We start from the raw sequence: 18,166 nt of genomic DNA on the forward strand, positions 1-18,166 counted from the left end.
GTTGGGGGTTTTTCGGGGGTCTTTGGAGTCCAAGTTTATGCTATTGTCATATGATTTTTCCTAGAATTATGAAGTTCAGCCAGTTCTTTGACCAGATTGAGTCACTTGACCAGAGACCGCTCATAATGTGAAGTACCTAATGAAATATCACTCACATTAAGTGATCGTGAAAATGTTAGGAAAAGTACCAGAAATGGTTCCAGCTCGACAATCTTTGTAATGACAAAGTTCTGGATGTTAGTTAATGTAATCCCTCATTATAATTACATAGAAAGGTCTTAACTATATTTATTAGTAAAGCTGTTATAACCGTATACCACCACTTTGTTTTTATGTTTTAAACTTTTTTTTAAAATATTTGACCTCCTAATTTTCTGTGAGCATGCCTTACTTATGCAAATACCATCTTTCATCCTCAGGCGATTTCTTTTTCACCCAAATTTTATAAATTGGGTGCAACCCATCATATGGCCAATAAAATGAAAATTTCCCTGCTTATCAGCAACTACAGATCTCGCTTTCCTTTCCACACCCACTCGACAACCACCCACCTGGAATTTCCCCAACTTCCTCTCCCTTTTAGGATGCCACCCAGCTCTACTCTATCCATCTCTCGACAAGTCAGTCAACCCATCAATTCCTTTCCAGCTTTAGCCGACTTTCACTGCCACCCACGGCATTTACATGACCTCCAAAAAACAAAAAACGCAAGAGAGTGCTGCAGATTTTCCCTGAATTTCCTTCGCCCCCTTTGAATTTCCAGTCAATGCACTCGGTCCATAAAGTTAATAAACTATAAATTACTATCAAAAAGCCATCGAAGAAAATGCCGAAAAAAAACTTTCACAAAAAATGCAGCTGAGCCAATTTTGTGCCAATGTTCGTGCAACACGTGGAAAAAGGCACTTCCCTCCCCTTCCACCCAACAATTTCAACTTCGACTCTGAACAACAATTTCACTTTGTTTGGGTTGCTGTGGGTTAAAGTCCTGCCATCGAGGTGTCAGTCAACTTTCATGGCTGTCGTTGCATGCTGCATGTTGCTAGTTGCTAGTTGCTAGTTGCCCGCTGCCCGTTGCAAGTTGCAAGTTCCCAGTTGCAATTTGCTGCTGTGTATCACTAGCATAGTTGCCCACCAAACTCACTCGAATGCTCCACTGAGTTTAAGCACACTGGTAAAAATATTTAAGCCAATATAGCACTCAAAGTTAATTATTAAATTATTTAAATTTATAAAAAGAGCTTTACATATATGAAAGATTTTAAAGATCCAATAATATTACGTTCCTTTCAACACATTAACAATTTTGGGGAAGATGATATAATATATATGATGCACTATATTTCTTTTTTTAAGTTAAGGAACCTTCTTTAAAATAGAGTCAAAGATAAATGGAAAATAATTATAATTATAATATCTGATGCTTAAAAAACATTTAAATGTGCACTGTAATTTATCTATTAGAAACTGGATCAAAAAGTATTTCTCCCAGTGTAGAGTAGAAGAAGAGGGAGGGGTATATTCAAGCGGATAGAGAGGAAGGGAGTGCAGCGACCTGCGATCGTCGGCCGAGTCAACAACACTCACCGCATACTGAATCATGGATGGGAATTGCCAAAGGGGGTGCAGGTGGGGCGATCGTGGGGGGGGTTTCTCTTTGACTTGGCAACGTCATCAGCTGACGTCTACCGCCCCCCTTTTCCCTTCACATACCACCAAATTGCAGTTGCATACCAGTTTTTTTCGCGCTATTTTGCATGCGATCGCTGGATGAAAAGGGGAAACCGAGCTGTGGAAAAGGGGGCAAGGGGGGGGCACATGTGGTAGAAAGCGCCAATGCACTGCACCATAGTATAACGAACTCTCCGAACAATCTCGACACTGGTCGTCGGGGTGTTTGACTTCTGTGCCTGGCACCAAGCCGATTGAAAGTCCAGGGGCTATACGACCTGGGGACTAACCAGGTAATTGGTGGGGGAAGATCACCCATTCATGTGTACAGTTAGTGGATAGAAAAGATCATTGGGCGACTGCAGGCACTTGTAGAGTGCTCGAGAATTGCCAGTTCTTTTTCATTGTAAATTAGGGATATGTTTCAGGCCACTTAAAGATATTTCCCTATGTGATCAAGAATTAGGAGTTATATATTTGTTATTAAGATCTAAATCATTATTAATAGTCACATTAGGAGTTCTATAATTGTGATTAAGATCTAAATCATTATTAATAGTCACATTATGTAAAGAACTAATTAAAAGAATTCACCTTGAAACTATTCATACTTTAAAGTAAGTTTGTTATTATAATAACAATTGTAACTATAGTATTAAGTACAAGATTAATAGCTATTTCTTGATTTAATTGACTGCTGGTTAAATATTAATTTGATTAGTCACTTTTAAAACCCCTTTTCCTAACTCTAAATATTATAATATTTAGTTAGTGCTAAGATTTCTAGAAAGTTCACCTTGCTTGAACCAGATTTTTCCACCTCTTTCGTATAACAATTCTTAGCCTTGCTGATCTAAACCCACTGCCTCACTAATCGCCTGCTGATCAACTTGTCACCCTTCCTTTTCTGCGATCAGCGAACCCCCTGAACTGCCTTGACTGTTGTGATAACTGTCAGAATTCCAACCACTCGACCTCAAAAGCCCCAAGGGTCGCTCGACCTCTCGACTCTTCCTGCTTGGCTATAATCTAATCAGAAACCAGTAGCGCTTCGCGATCGATTTGCCACCTGATTCTCTCTACGACAATCTCCAGGCGTGTTCTATGACCGCCAGATCGTACATTAAACTCCACTTCCTTGTGTTTACGAGGGGTAGGGGGCACTGGCGCTCATCGCTTCGCATTCATAAATTATCAGTCAGCAGGCGCAAAAAAAAAGATATACGAAAAAATTATGCTAAACACGTTTAAAAGCGTACATATGTGCTTGTGCTCAAACAGGTTTCAAATTCCCCGACGAACCACAGACCAATTTCGGGTCTTATGCGTACTCTCTTCCAGGCCCCAGTTTCTTATTATATTTTTTTTTTTTGGTCTCACTAATTATTATGCTAAGGCCAAAAAGCGGAGAGACAGCCAAAGGGGTTGCGAATTTTCGAAAGAAACGAGAAGTGAGAAGACGCGGCGGCGGAGAACGCACAATTCTACAGAAGACAAGACTTCGGTTAATGGAGGTCATTCACTTTCGCACGAATTGTTTCTCCACTGGAGTCAAGTCCAAGTCCAAGTTTCATCTTACCCGCCATACCATATATCGCATAATCTTATTACGTTGCCAAATATACATCGGTTTATATACATTCTCTGTGCCTGACTTTTGATTTTCGATGTTCTTGGGTTTGTTTTCTTTTCGCTTTTTTTTTTGTATGTTATTTTTATGGCTTTTCTGCACTTATTACCGACTGAGATATCAATCTGTGTGTGCTGTTTCTTATGCCGTGGTCTGCGGCAGCTGTCAGCCTATTGACCAAAAAGTGGTTTGATCAAATAATGCGGTTTGATCGGTTTCCTTTCGACTCATTGGCTCTACCCTATTCGATTTGGTCAAGTGGCGAAAGCTTAGCGCCCAAAGAAAAGAGAATCTGCAAAGAGTGAGGGGAGAGATAGAGGGCTGAGATCTTTCGGTTTTAGGCATTACGTTCTGCAGAGGTCTTGTGGGAACGTTTTGAAATTGTAAGATTCCAAAGAGAACTTTAAATAAAAATTCTTCGAGCCATCTTAGAAACACAAGAAGGACTTAATATGATAAATGTTTCGACAACTGTTTAATTCTATCTCAAACAAAATATTTCCTGTTCGAGCCTTAGTCAAGTTCCACCTGAATCAATACTTTCGGTCCATTCGATATAGAATTTTATAATGGATACTTGCAGAAAGCCCTGTCCCGTTTCTCCATTTCTTCGCCTAAGCCATTCATAAATCATCGCTAGTGGCATCACATTCTCAGGGCATCTTGGCCATATTTTAACCCTCTGGTGGACCATTAGGCATCTGTGAGTCTCTGTTACTAAGTATCCCAGTATCTATACCCATCAACTACCGTTCGAATCTATCTGTCTATCGGATGCAAAGCCATAATTCAAGGCCTGTTCAAGTGCTTATTACCCATCCGACCAAGTGCAAATTGCCAATTAAACAGGAGTACTGCAAAATGCGGATAGATGGATAGAGACAGGGAAAGAAAAGAAAGATAGCCCGGGTTAAGGTTTTGTGTCTCTGGCATAATCATAGAAAGCACGTGCGGCAATTACCAATTTTCGCAAAACATGGCCAAAAGTGCATTCAACTTGGCCAACTGTGCGCATGCGTGGCCCGCGCAAGAGCGAGAGGGAGCGAGACAAGTCAATAAACTGCGAGCTTATCAGACAAACTAAGCACGATCGGAGCAGGGGAGTGGGGCAGAACTAAAACTGCAGCTGTGGAGTGCGAATCCGGAGTTGTAAGCCTGGCTATTTTCCCACCAAAACTGGGCGTAGAGCTAGAAATGGTTTGACATACGGTTTACCATAAAATGTATTTTGTTAGTGAGGTATTTGGCATCGAACACAAAATACAAACAAAAATCTATGCTAGATATCTATGAATCTATGAAAAGATCATAAGACTAAAAAGATACATTTCTTAAACTTTTGATAGATCCAAAAATATTGCCAAGTCTGTAAAGGTAAATGTTATCAAAAAAAATTTGTATTTATTTTTATGTTATTTCCATTTTTTCAATAAAAAAAGAAAGAAAAAATTAGAATTTCCCCAAAAGAATTTTAAAAAAACGGAAACTTGTAAAAAATATCTGTAATCTAGTTTACCTTTTGTATTTCAAAATATTTTTACGTTTCCTTAACCACTCCTATAAATATTTATTAACAGCTTTAATTAACTGTATTTAATATTTTTGAAAATATTTGAAAGTGCAACTTTCTTAGGCCTGGCATATCTAGAGTGTATAACCCTCAATAACAGTTACAAAACTGTAAGCAGTCGTAAAGCCGTCCCCCCATCCACTCCCCCTTTTCCGTTCGGTGTGTGCGTGCGTATCTGTGTGTAGAGTCAATGCACGCAACTAGGCATAGATACGAATGCGAATGCGAAAGCCACGACGGCCAGAGAAGAATGTGCAAGAAAAAAAATTGCACACAAGACGTACGGTCGGCGAAGAGAGGGGGAGAAAGAGACAGACGGAGGGAGAGTGCATTGCACTGCCCGAAGGGTTAAAGACCCTCAATGAGCGATCCGATCCGCTGCGAGTGGAAAAATCCAAAGATCCACACACACCAGCGAAAATCTGTGCAGCGGGAAAGCAAAAGTGCAGCCTCCCCATAGAAAGACATAAAAAAGAAAGAAGAAAAAAGAAAAACAAAACCATACGAAACGAAACGAAACGAACCTACATCAACATCGCAGGAAAGTGGATGGTATGGGGGCACGGGGGATCGTAGCAATCTCAGCCTCAGTGCAGTGGCTTTGAACTTCACACAGATTCAGCTCTCTCTTTCGCACTCGGCACGCTCTATCTCTTTCCCTGGCGCTCTTATTGATGCCGATGTCTACTCTAATACCCTAACTTGTATGGGGAAGTACTATATTTATGAGAATCTATGCTGTAGAAACCGCCACATATGGTAATATTCTTCACATAAGGAAGATAACTTATGAGTCTCCAACTGAGAGAGAAATATCCAAGAACATTGTTCTTGAATTGAGAACATTCGTTCTTAAAAACCGTGTAAGTACATTTTGGTATCAATGTTCTCAATATTAGAACGAAATGGTGAGAAGACAAAAGTTAAATTGAGTTATTTAACAACTTTTTGATAAGTATACACTACGGACTGGACTAATAGTTTATATGTTGAGATATACTATGCAATTATCGCCAATTCAACTTGAATTGAGCAAAATAAAAACATTTTCAACTTGAAAATGTCGTTCTATTTTTAAGATCAATTTCAACTCAGATGAGAACTTTAGAATCTTCTCTGTGAAGCAATTCAACTCATATCACATAAATAAACTATACCATCAAGAAAATTCAAATTTAATAATATATTATATCAATATTTTGTTAACACTCGTTCATCTTGCGAATTTCTCAAGCAAATGATAAATACAAAATAAATATTAGGTGCATAGGGTATTCCAATTGTCCATGTCTGGAATGCAATATTCCCAGTCTTGCTGGTAAGTCTAGCTATCGATGTTGCTCGCTTTGTGTGTGAGTTGGTTTTATATTTTTTTTCAATGTCGAGTTCACTTTTTAAAGCGGGGCATGAGCGCTGCTATTGGGATAGATCATTGAACGTTCAATGCGCCTTGATTGAAGCGAGTCGGGGTTTGAGTTTGAGTTGAGTTGAGTGATCATCGCCTCGCGTTGGATCGTTCAAGTGGAGGCGTCTGCTCCAAGGCACTTTTGATTAATTCCCACTGCACCCCACCCACCCCTCGCCGATAAGGGAATGCGTTTCCTGCCCTTGCATGTCAGCAGATAATAACAATGGGAAATGGAAAATGGGGAAAAGCCGAGGAGGCATTAGAAAAACAACCGAAAAGAACCGAACCAACTCGAGTTGTTCGAGAAGCAGATAAACCACAAGAACTAGCAGAAGACACAGGCTAGAAACGAGTTCAAGTACAATCCCAGAACGAGAAAAGAGCCCAGAGGGAGTGGGAAAAGCAGTATACAGGATTTAATGGGGAAGTGGAAATGGAAAATGCTGTGGAGCATCAAGCTGTGGAGCATTTTCTGGAAATTTCCTTGAAGCGACAACCAGGAAAACAACAAGATCGGGATTAATGGAAAATTCGAGTTAGATTTGATGGGTCTGTTGGAAATTCATAGAATTTTTATTAGACATTGTATTACTTTAATAATGTTATTGCAATACAAATAATTTTTCCTTAAAGTTGTTGTTTTTTCTTGGAAATAACTTTTCCCATTTAAATATCCTCAAAAATTTGACCCCAAGACCTTCCCCCTAACCTTCGCGTACTAATCACATATTTTGCATAGTTGGCATATCCAAACACATTTCCTCCCTTGATATTTTTGGCACTCGGCACTAATTGTTTATTTAGCAAACAAAAAACTAATAACTATTGTTGGGTTCGTGCAAACAAAAGGAAGTGGTAGCGAAATGGAGGAAAGCAGTTCAATAGACCGAGAACAGGCCATGGTCAAAAGATGTGCCTGTTTGATTAAGAATTTGGCAGTTTCCAACAGGCGATAAAAAACAAAGCACACGCATGGGCGAAAATTCCGACGACCTTGGCTAATAAAAAGCGTGGGCAGGGAAAGCTTTGCATAGATTATGTAACTGCACCCGAACTATCAGTTCTCGGGGACCTTGAAAACCCTTATCGAATCTTAACCTTTTGCAAAAAACTACGAAAATACAGCGAGTCCGGAATAAATAGAAATCAAATGCTGATAAGCACACCTGTTTACCCCCAGCCCCCTTTTCACCCACATGCTTCTTCTATTAGCTATTTTTATCAGAAAAAACATATAAGGGGCTCAGTCAAGAAGTGCTAGGGGAATTGGGAATGCTCTTAAGGTAATATTTCAGGTAATATTTTTGTCATATGAAAATAAGAACTGTCAACTAAAACCCAATTCTTTCTTATAGTTTTTAGGAAACTAAATGACTATATTATATTATACTATCATATTATATTATATATTATATTATATGTTATATTATATAGTATTATCATGTAATATATAATAAAGAACCCATTATGAATGACCAAAACTAGGTTAAAATTATAATACCCTCCTCATAAAGGGAAGTCGAAAAAGTGACGCGGGGGAACAAAGCGCACAGAAAGAGAGGGCCATAGACAGTGGAAGGGAGACGGGTATTGAGGAACAGAGATAAGAGAACTCTGGGCCGAGGAATTTGTGCTGCTGACCTTCATTTTGGTTTTGAAGCTGATAAGAAAGGCTCACCGATAACAGACTAACTGTCACTGCCGCGTTATGAGTGTGTGCGAGGGTTTATTATTATTATTTAAGTTTGCTAGCTGGTTACGTCGATAAGGCGCATGTTGTTCCACTGTACTCGTAATTCTCACACAAACGATCCGATTAGTGGCTGTTATGGCATAGCCACTGCCCCAAAACTATTACGAACTACGGTTTTTATGAATTTCACACGTGGGCGGGGCTCTTCAGGGGAAGTACTGTACTTACAAAGGTTTACAAGGGGCTTACCTAGTAGTCGGGACAGGGTTCCAGACAGAACCCAGTCTGTGAAAGCGAAAAATAGTTAAATAATACTCGTGTTATACGATTAGATTTTTTATTATTGAATGATATTTTATACGGTTCTTGAATGAACCTGCGGCAAAACTTAGGACCCAATCCATAAAGTGGGTGAATAATATTGCGCATTTCAAAGGTGATCTTGAGAAACTGTCGGTTGATTCCAAAACCTATTTGTAATTTACTACGGTATTACTTGTGTTCTACTTTCCTAGTTTCTTAGAATTCTAATTTCATTTAAATAAGGTTGGGTCAAACTGATTTAAAACCTAAAAGATTTTTTTAAACTGACATTTTTGCCACTCGGTTCCTATCGCGAAATCACTTTGTTCCCTTGTCTCAAGTGGGGGCAACCTTCAGAATACATATGTATCATACATGTTTTCGGCTCGTTCTTGTACCGATTGCCCCCTTTGCCATGACATCATGAACGGGCCCAAAAATTATGCGTAATCAACGACACAATCCTACCAGAACTACAATGCCGGAAAAAAGAAGCCACGCAAAAAAATTAAATTGCTCGAGTACGAAAATCACAAAAAAACTCGGCACAGCTAAAACGGAAAAAAAGAAAAAACAACACTGGCGAAATACACACATTTTCAATGCGTAAGCCGCAAAATGGTTGGCCTTCAAATTGACCGAGTTCATGAACGCGGACGGACCGACAGACCGGCGGACTCACGCACCTTCTCATTGTGCGTTAATTATATAGATACAGATACTCAAACACATAGATAAACCGAAGAGCGATAGACAGGCGGGGAGTTACGCAACCCAAAACTGGTTTCGGAGTTCTAAAATCAACTTGCCCAAATTGTTAACAACTTATCGGGGAAGTTTATTTTTTTACTCATATCGTATTTACTTTACCCCCTATTTTTTCGGCAAATTATATCCACAAGGAAAAATGTATAAAAGAGTCGTTCAACTTGAGTCGGGAGAGTACGCAGAAGAGAGAATTCAGAGTAGCACGGAAGCCTTCAACTGCTCGTCAACCGATTAACAATTGTCAATGATTATACCACAATAAAATAAGTAAAATAATATAAATTTGATGCCGCACAGTGAACCATTTCTCTGCCATGTGCGTGCGGCCCTCATTCTCAATTTATCGGTCAATTGTACGCCGTACGCCGCATGCCGGGGAGTTGAAGGCGAGACTGCGTCAGGGACACTTCTTTATCGGAGTACTTTGATCCAGCTGTCGTGACTAAGTGACTAAGTAACCGCCAGAGGCCCCATATACCATACTGATAAACGGCATGAAGTTCGCAACATAAAGCGGGAGAGCGACGAGATACCACTCGGGATGGGGGAGAAAGCCAATGACATTTCCAAGGAGTTCACTCGCCCCATAATCGCGAGCAGTGATCGCGGGCCAGATCATGACATGGCGAAACTCTTTGGGAATTGGCAGAAAAAATAAAGTTGTGAGAAACGTGGTAAGGAAGGATTGACCAGGTGATCTTTGGAAACCCCCTATCTTTCAATGTATACTTTTTATTATTTTAAAAGCAGTCTACGTTTTTAATACTAATCCTTAACTTTCTGTTTAAAATTACTCCAATTACTATAAAATATCATAATACATTTTTTATTTCAAGTAGTAGAAGATAATTTTTCTAATTACTATAAAATATCCGGATACATTCTTTTCCAAGTAGTAGAAAAGAAGGCCTGTCCCCAAATTGGGCGAACATGTAAATTCAGTCAGTCGGGCATTCCCAAAATGCTGATAAGAAAAAATATACTATATGACTTCCATCCAGACAAGTCATACTCACAAGGCATTATTAATAACCTCTTGAAAACAAATAAAAGAGAATACCATCTCCCAAATATTGATAATAATACATTTTTTGGAGAGTTCACCCTCATTGAACTTGACCCCCACTTGAACCCCGGGATGAGATCTCCTCGGAGGTTCCACTTTCGTTTTGTCTGCTCGTTTATATATATCCCCAGACTCGAACTCGCGGATCCGGGGACTTGACTCTTGAGCTGCCTTGGACTGTTGTCATTATTGAAATTGCATTAATAAGGAAGTTCAATGTTTATTTTTGTTTGGGTCTGGCTGCTGAAGGAAAATGTGCTTTTATTGTTATTATGCGCTCGAGTTTCTGATTACGGAGTACGGTGGAAGATCAACGTCAGCAAACCAATGTGAAAGTGATCGAAGAGCAAGAGGCCTTAAGGTAATTAGAGATTTGATTCAAGGATGACGGAGGTGGGTGGGGTAAAAATGATGCAAACTTTGATTTCAGAAACTTATGGTGGTATACATTTTTGCGTGATTCTGTTTTTAGTGAGCGATCAGAAAATTGTGACTATATAAGACCTTATGGATTTATCATTCCATTATCAAAATCAAGTATCTTAGATTGCGTCAGAAGAAAATCTTTTTAAATGTTATACCCCAATTTAATCGATACCCTCAGTATCGTTTTCCACCCTATTCAGAAATGGTGTTAAACACATTGTCAGTTACATTCAATAAACAGGAGTATTACCAGCTAATTCACCCGAAACATTTTTCACATTTCCCACAAAAATACCCCCATAAAGACTAAGAAAATAAGAACATCTTTCTGTTTTTGTTTGGAGAAAAACATGTCGTATTCCGAAAAGAAAAACAAAACCCTCCCGCCTGCCTAGGAAAATGTGTTAAATTTTCCCCCGCCGACAAATGTGCCGAAAAGTTGAAAATTGGAAACAAGGAAAACTCAGTCAAAGATTATTTTTGGAATTCAAGAGAGAGACGGCTGATGTCTAGCCTTGAATGGGTCAATTGTGGGGGCGGTGGGCCGGGAGGGTTTATCGGGGCCTCCTAGTTATAGCCACACGTGGCTCAACCATCCAGGAAATACATTTAGCATTGACCTAGGCGAAGTTTTTTCAGCATTCAGCGGGGTTTATTGCCTTTTGGCCGTGTAAATATTTGATTTACATGTTTTCCGCCCAGTGTCAACGACTGAGAGTCAACGATCCTATCTTGCGGTTCCGAACTTTTCATTATTGTGAGTGATATAATTTTTAATTGCATGTAATTTCATAAATTTTCACTCCGCCGAAGTTTTATTGAACTCCATCGAGGGGGAGGGGGTGGGATGGTATGGGATGGTAAGAGAGAGGCCGCTCTCTTTGGCTCTCTGGCCGAGCGACATGTGTTTCTCTCACAGCTGTTGTTCACCCTCGCTGGCTCTTACCACTGCTGATACGGCGTTCATGCGGTGTCTATTCGGGGTGATCAGTTCGTGAAATTGTGGAGCATGTCAGTTTGTAATCAGTGGAGCAAAGATTCTTACTTTCTGATAAGAGATCAGGAGGCAATCACTACTCACTCTTGTTTATTTGTTCGTTTTATCAGTTACTTAGTAGTGTTATAGAACGTTGTATTCCAAAGTTACACATATCGTCTAATAAACTGAGCACATTGCAGTAATAAGCAAGGGGTAAACAACTAAACAACTAAAAACCAGTTACTTAGTAGGACCACATAATTTGTTTAGCTAAGAAACCAACTTAAAAAGTAAGCAATGGGTGAACAACTGAACAACTGAATGGCCATGAACGTGAACTGTTTCCGTGAACTTGGCCGCGCATAAATGCGGTATCTGAGGGATCGGGCACTCCTGCTCGCACTCGCTGGTGGCCGGCAGCACATGTTTCGAGTCCGAGAGAGTGGGAAGCGGCGGCAGAGCGCTCTCTCTCACTCTCTACCGCCGCCGACGTCGACGTTCGCTCTCAGGGTCGGCTGGCCGAAAAAACTGAACAAGATCCGACGCGAATGTTGATTTTCCTTTCATTGACTAACTGCCACTCGCAACGCGCAGATCGTCGGCTCTCCGTTCCGTTCCGTTTCGTTTCGTTCGATCCACTTCGAGTCGCGAGTTTCTAGCAGTGTAGTGAATCTTCCGCGGAAGGATAACCCCAAAGTGATTACTATAGTTTTTATCAGTGTTCTGAAAACATGAAAACTTCGCCCGTGTAGGGTTCCATAAAAAAGATACAAAATATCAATGCAAAGGATAAAATAAAAAATCTTACCAAGTGCTTCAAAAACCAAAACTATGCCTATAGCTGGAAATTTAAATTAGAAATTTAAATATAATATTCGAAAAAAATTCCCCTGAAAAGTGTTGATAAAACCGCAAGCAAAATGTTAATGTCCGCGGACAGTTCAGATAGCGCCAAGACCTCTGTGATCTGCAGCACAGTGGGCAGTAATATGATAGCTCCACCAGCCCCAGAACAGCCCAGCACCACTGCACCACCCATTTTGGGGGTAACGGGGCGTTCTCACCTGGAAAACGCATTGAAACTACCGCCCAACACTAGTGTTTCGGCGTATTACCAGCACAATAGCAAGCTGGGCATGGGCCAGAACTATAATCCGGAATTTAGGAGCCTGGTAGCACCTGTCACAGATCTGGATACTGTGCCACCCACAGGTGTGACCATGGCCAGTTCTTCGAATTCTCCCAGTTCTCCCGTCAAGCTGCCCCACAGCAGTGTGATCTTTGTGAGCAAATCGAGTGCCGTCAGCACCACCACTGTGGTGGTGCAACAGCAACAGGCACCGATGCTCCAGCACTTCGACTCCCTGCCCCACCACCCACAGCAACAACAACAACAACAGCATCAGCCACAGCCACAGCAGCAGCAACTGCAACAACAACAACAGCAACATCACCTTCAACACCACCCACACCCACATTCGATGTATCCGCACGGATATCCGCAGGCCAACCTGCACCACCCGGGTGGCCTTGCGGTGGTGCCAGCGGATTCGCGACCCCAAACTCCGGAATACATCAAGTCCTACCCAGTTATGGATACAACTGTGGCCAGCTCGATAAAGGGAGAGCCAGAGCTCAACATAGGTGAGTTTTACGGTATCGGAACTTTAGGATTACTTAAAGGATAGGGTGGAACTTCGAACTTTTTTAGAGAAGAGTTAAAATGTTACTTAAATATAAAATGCCAAGAAAATTAAGAACTATCTTTATTATGATGACATTTTTTAATTAAGATAGTGTCACTTCTTTAAGGATGACATATAAAATAAATATAAAGATCAGAAGCGAAATCTCGATCGGAATTTCGTCCAATTAACTGAAACCAATATGAAAACTGTATCGATCTCATAAAATAAAGCAATCTTATGCTTTGCTTCCGTTAAGACAAGATGAGAACCTTGAAAACCAAAAGTATGCAAGCCATAAAACGCCGGTATACAAATCTCAAAAATGATATATGTATGGGCGGACTGCGAGAGAAAATCCGATTTCTTATTGACCGATCTGATTTGGTTTTTGACCTTCCCCCGCCAATTAGCATTAGACCAATAAGCCTGGCAAGGCGGAAATTTGCGAGGTGGCGCCTCGATATAATCATTGTGACGTCACGCATCCCGCAACCGTGTGACCATCATTATCAAAGTAATTATCATTATCAGCACATTGATCGCCGTTTAGTCAGTCAGTTCCAGTCATCAAGGTCGTTCCGCATCCGAAATCATTTTCTGTTTAAGCTTCGAGTTCAAGTAAGTTCAATTAACTTGAGCGCTCACCACATTTCGGTTTTTCTCATATTTATTTTATTTTGTTTTTTGTTTAACCGAAAATATAACTGTACCAATGTCAGGCTTTTGTTTTATGACTAAAGGAAGTTAATGCACTTATGAGCAACCGGTTCAAGTCCGCATAAAGACTTCAGATCAGATCGGATCGGGGCAATTGCAGTTCAAGCGATGAGTCAAGGTAGTTCTTCCTATAGAGGGGAACTGGTTGATAGTCGTTTTTATTTATTTCTCGCATGGGGGGTTATCTGTGGATTCCAATAAAACTGGTAGAGAGAACCTTGGACAACAGAAAGTTTCGTTTTGGGGTTGGGTGTTTAGGATATGGGTTCAGGAATAGGATTGTGTTGGATGATCATTTGTAAAACATTCCTTTTCTTGGATAGGTGGACCATTACTTAGAAAAATGTAGAAAGTACATACATAAAAAATATTAAGAGCTCTACTTTAAAGTTTTAATCATCGCTATTATAGTGTATTGAAATTGTAAGTTACAATTGGTAACCCATAACAAAGTAGCTTACTTAGGATAAAGCTCATACTCACTGGTGTACCACTCTCTATTTGGGAAAACCCCAATAAATTACCCCTTACTTTAAAGTTTTAATCATCGCTATTATATTATCACCGCTATGTAAGTTACAACTGGTAACCCATAAAAAAGTAGCGTACTTAGTATAAAGCTCATATTCACTGGTGTACCACTCTTTTGTTGAGAAACCCCCAATAAATTACCTCTAATACACCATCTCCATATTCACGGCTTAAACCCAAATTCCTCTTGAATCAATTGCATTTCTCACTCACTACTGCATGACAGTCAAATCGAAAGTGAAAACCAAAACAATATTTATATGTGTCTCGATTATGTCTCCAATTTCCAATCCCCGGCCATATCTCACCCACTCCCGTTGCCATTATTTGCTTTACTTTGCAAAAGTGTGTTTTTCCCCATGCCTTCGATATTTATTTATGCGTTTGTGTGTTTGGCATTGCATTTCACTAAGTGAAAAACCGGGCAAAAAAGAGGTGGGGGGGGGGTTGGATGACAAAGTGGGTTTCCAAGTTCATTGCTACCCCTGTGGATCGTGGATTGCGGATCGGCGGATCGGCGGATTTCTTTTCGCATTCGCAAATGAATTTCTTGCTGCTTTGGTTTCGGGCAGGTCGATGTGCATCCGTTTGCCAAGTCTCGCATTTCAATTGCCGCCAAACGAAAGTGAAAAGCCATCTGCAGCTTGACTTGGCCAAATTCACTTTTCACCATGGCGACTGCGACTGCGCATGCGCGGCCAATTTACGGGCAAAAAAATAATAAAAATAAAATAAAGGAAAAAAACCGGGTCTAAGCCTCTTTGACATTTTTACATAGCAGCGGGTTAATGACTCCTCCAGGTGAGCAGCCCCCCCTCTAAACCTCACCCCTCCCCCTGTTAAATGTCGGTGAAAGTCAAGCTGCAACGCTACAATTGTCCAAAAGAAAAGTTCGCCTTGCCATTGCTCTCCGCAATTTATTTGTCTTTTGCTTTATTTCATTTTATTTTATTTTCTTTCTTCGCTTTTCACAGGCGCTTTTCGGTTTTCGATTTTCGATTTTCGAAGGCGGCTCTTGAACTTTTGCTCACTTGGAAAGTTTACTCTATTCGATTTTTTATTTTATTTTGATTTCATTTGATTTTCGTCCGATCGTGTTTATTTTTATTGGCACAATTATTTGTGCATTTTAGAAATTTATTAAGCGGCCAAAGACCTGAAAGTGAAAACGTCCATCGACAAATCGAAAGTAAACAATTTTGTGTTTCTTATTGCAATTTATTAGTGGGCAAAGTTTTGTTTGGCCATTTTTTCGGGGACTTTTACTTTTGGTTAATTGGTTTGGATGGGTGAGCTGGGAATATTTTTTGGCCAGGTTTCTATTTGGTCAAAATATTTGGAAAATATGTTGGATTGTCAATATAACATAGGGAGTTATAAACGCTGTATGTAAAATATCCAAAAATGTTCTATATTCTTACCAAATTGCTTTCCAAATTAAAAGAAATATTTTTTAAATATGAGTGACACATGGCCATTTATTGCAAAAAGTAAACGTTCCCACGCCTCGAGCAGTAACCCCAGAAAAGTTCAATACATTTATGATTCCCACCAAAAGTGCAAAGCACCCGAAAAACAAAACAAACCCGAAGATCAATGCACTCGGCCCCTTTCCCGAAAAATAAAATGCAAAAATTCTGTTTCATTGAGAGGTCATTAATTTGCATTCCCGCCAAAAAACAGAACCCATTGCATAATCGCAATTTTAGGCAGCTGTTGGCAATTCAATGAACCCCCAGCGAAGGTGACTAAAAAACGCGCCCACTTTACAAGGTGTATGGTGTATCCCTCACTGCGAGCTGACCTCAGTTGCGTTTTTTGAACTTGACGAAAATGTTGAATAAAAATTTTTTATTCCTGACTTGATTAAACGATACATTGAACTGGCGCTAAATAAAAACGCTACAGAAAAACCTGTCCGAACATTTCCGCATTGAAGTTTGTGGGCAGAGCGAGAACGCTTCTCTCGCCCCCTCTCTTTCGCTCCTGCACGCGCAAAACTTTTATTGATTGAGCGAGAAAGAGAGGGAGAGCAAAAATTTCAATGTCAAATTTTAATTTAGTAGTCTGTTTTTTTTTTTGACTCACACAGAACATTGCCAATATGGCACTATCTCTCTCTTTCCCTCTCTCTTCAGCGATCCTCCCTCTCGCTCACTCTTGTATTAATAAATATTTTGAGTAGTCGAAATTCGCATGTGTGTGTGAGCTCTTTTTTTCCTGGGGTGTGTTTGTGAGGGGAGCTGCCATTTGTTTGGCTTATTTCTAGTATTCTGATAGTGCCCGTTCCACCTCTTCGCAGACACCCCCAAAACCCCCCGCCCTTCCCGCATCGGTGTGCGTGTGAAGTGAATGAAACTTTCAAGGTCGCCTCCGCTTGCATGTGTGAGTGTGAGCAGTGCGTATTAGATAATTCCCATAGATTTGGCAGGCAGATTATTTGGTTAGCGAGAATTTTACAGACAGCAGGAAATATTCTATGGAAAATATTTCCAAAGTGGGGTAAAACAATGTTTTTAGATCAAGAAAATGATTATGAAATTAAAAAAAATGGTGTCATAATATTACTTTAAAATAATAGGCGTTTCTCACTATATTATAGTTCCCTTCCACTTGATTCACATCGAAATTTTTGAACCAGAAATAGAAAAACAGTACAAAATTTTCATAAAGTTGGAACCAAAAAAAATGTTTAAAGCATTTTGACACTAACTTTAAAATATTAATTTACATCTAACTGACTTATGATCTAGCTAGCTTACTGGTTCCTTAACTATAGCGTTTTAATCAACCTCTGAGAATTTTATGATACCTTGCTTGTAAGCACTTCCTAAGCCACTTCCTCATATGGATTGTTATTACACCAAAAAAAAACAGAATTTTTATTTATCAGGCCATTACACGTGTCGCCGATTAGCAACTACTCACTCCAAGTTCCCAAGGCGATGAAACAGCTATAGAGGAAGAGAAAGAGAGGGCAGGAGGTGTGGGAAAAGAGACAGGTATAAGGAGGGGGCAGACAGAGAGGCCTCTCCACTGACCTTGCCGCCTTTGTTTATAAAATACAATTTGGTAATACATGAGCGAATTTATTACAAAAGCAAGTTCTTGCCAAAAAAAAACCTATATTTATATAAATCACAATGGCAATGACGTAAGCCAAACGATTCCGAATGGGTTCCGAATTAGGAAAAAAAGACAGGCAGGGTACGAGGGAGATGGGAATACAGAACCTGGCATTCTTTATTCTCTCAACGCCCCCCATGAAATATTTTTAAATGTGTGCCACGAAATTCCCCGAAAACAAATACAAAAAAATCACAAAGGAATCCCGAACAACAACCATAATATTTTATTCAATAAAGACAACTTGTGAAATGTATTTTTTTCAAGTTCAAATAAATATGCCAGCTGTGATTGTTTTATTTTTTTGCTTTCCTCTCTGATAAGAACTTCAATTACGGCTGCTAGTCTTACAGATAGTTTGTATCTGTATCTACATACGTCTATGAGTATGATGTTTTGGTGCTTTACTTCCTGGTTTGGAATCTGGTAGATACAAGTGAACAAGATAGGCTATCTTACAGATCGGTTTTTAAAGTAGAGAACGTGAATAGTTAGTTTATTTTTAACTTTAAATATTAAAAGAGTGTTAGTAAAAGATCACGTCTAAAGGACTTAAAAAAACAAATACATAAATAACAAAGAAGTTAAAA

The 18,166-nt window shown here is 39.8% G+C and overlaps 1 protein-coding gene across 4 annotated transcripts in view; it reads left to right on the forward strand.

Annotated features, from left to right (window-relative positions):
• The window catches only part of Eip75B (Ecdysone-induced protein 75B), a 110,739-nt gene that overhangs the window by 48,449 nt on the left and 44,124 nt on the right, over positions 1 to 18,166 (forward strand). The window contains exon 1 of one of the 4 annotated variants that reach the window (XM_036816404.3): positions 12,114 to 13,158. The exons of the other annotated variants lie outside the window; for them this stretch is intronic. Coding sequence (XP_036672299.3) covers positions 12,435 to 13,158 — 724 coding nt within the window. The 5' untranslated portion in view covers positions 12,114 to 12,434. Of the gene's footprint in view, positions 1 to 12,113; positions 13,159 to 18,166 lie in introns of those variants that run through there. 4 annotated transcript variants of the gene reach the window in all.

Source organism: Drosophila suzukii, chromosome 3 (assembly GCF_043229965.1).
Source record: "Drosophila suzukii chromosome 3, CBGP_Dsuzu_IsoJpt1.0, whole genome shotgun sequence".
Classification (NCBI taxonomy): Eukaryota; Metazoa; Arthropoda; class Insecta; order Diptera; family Drosophilidae; genus Drosophila; species Drosophila suzukii.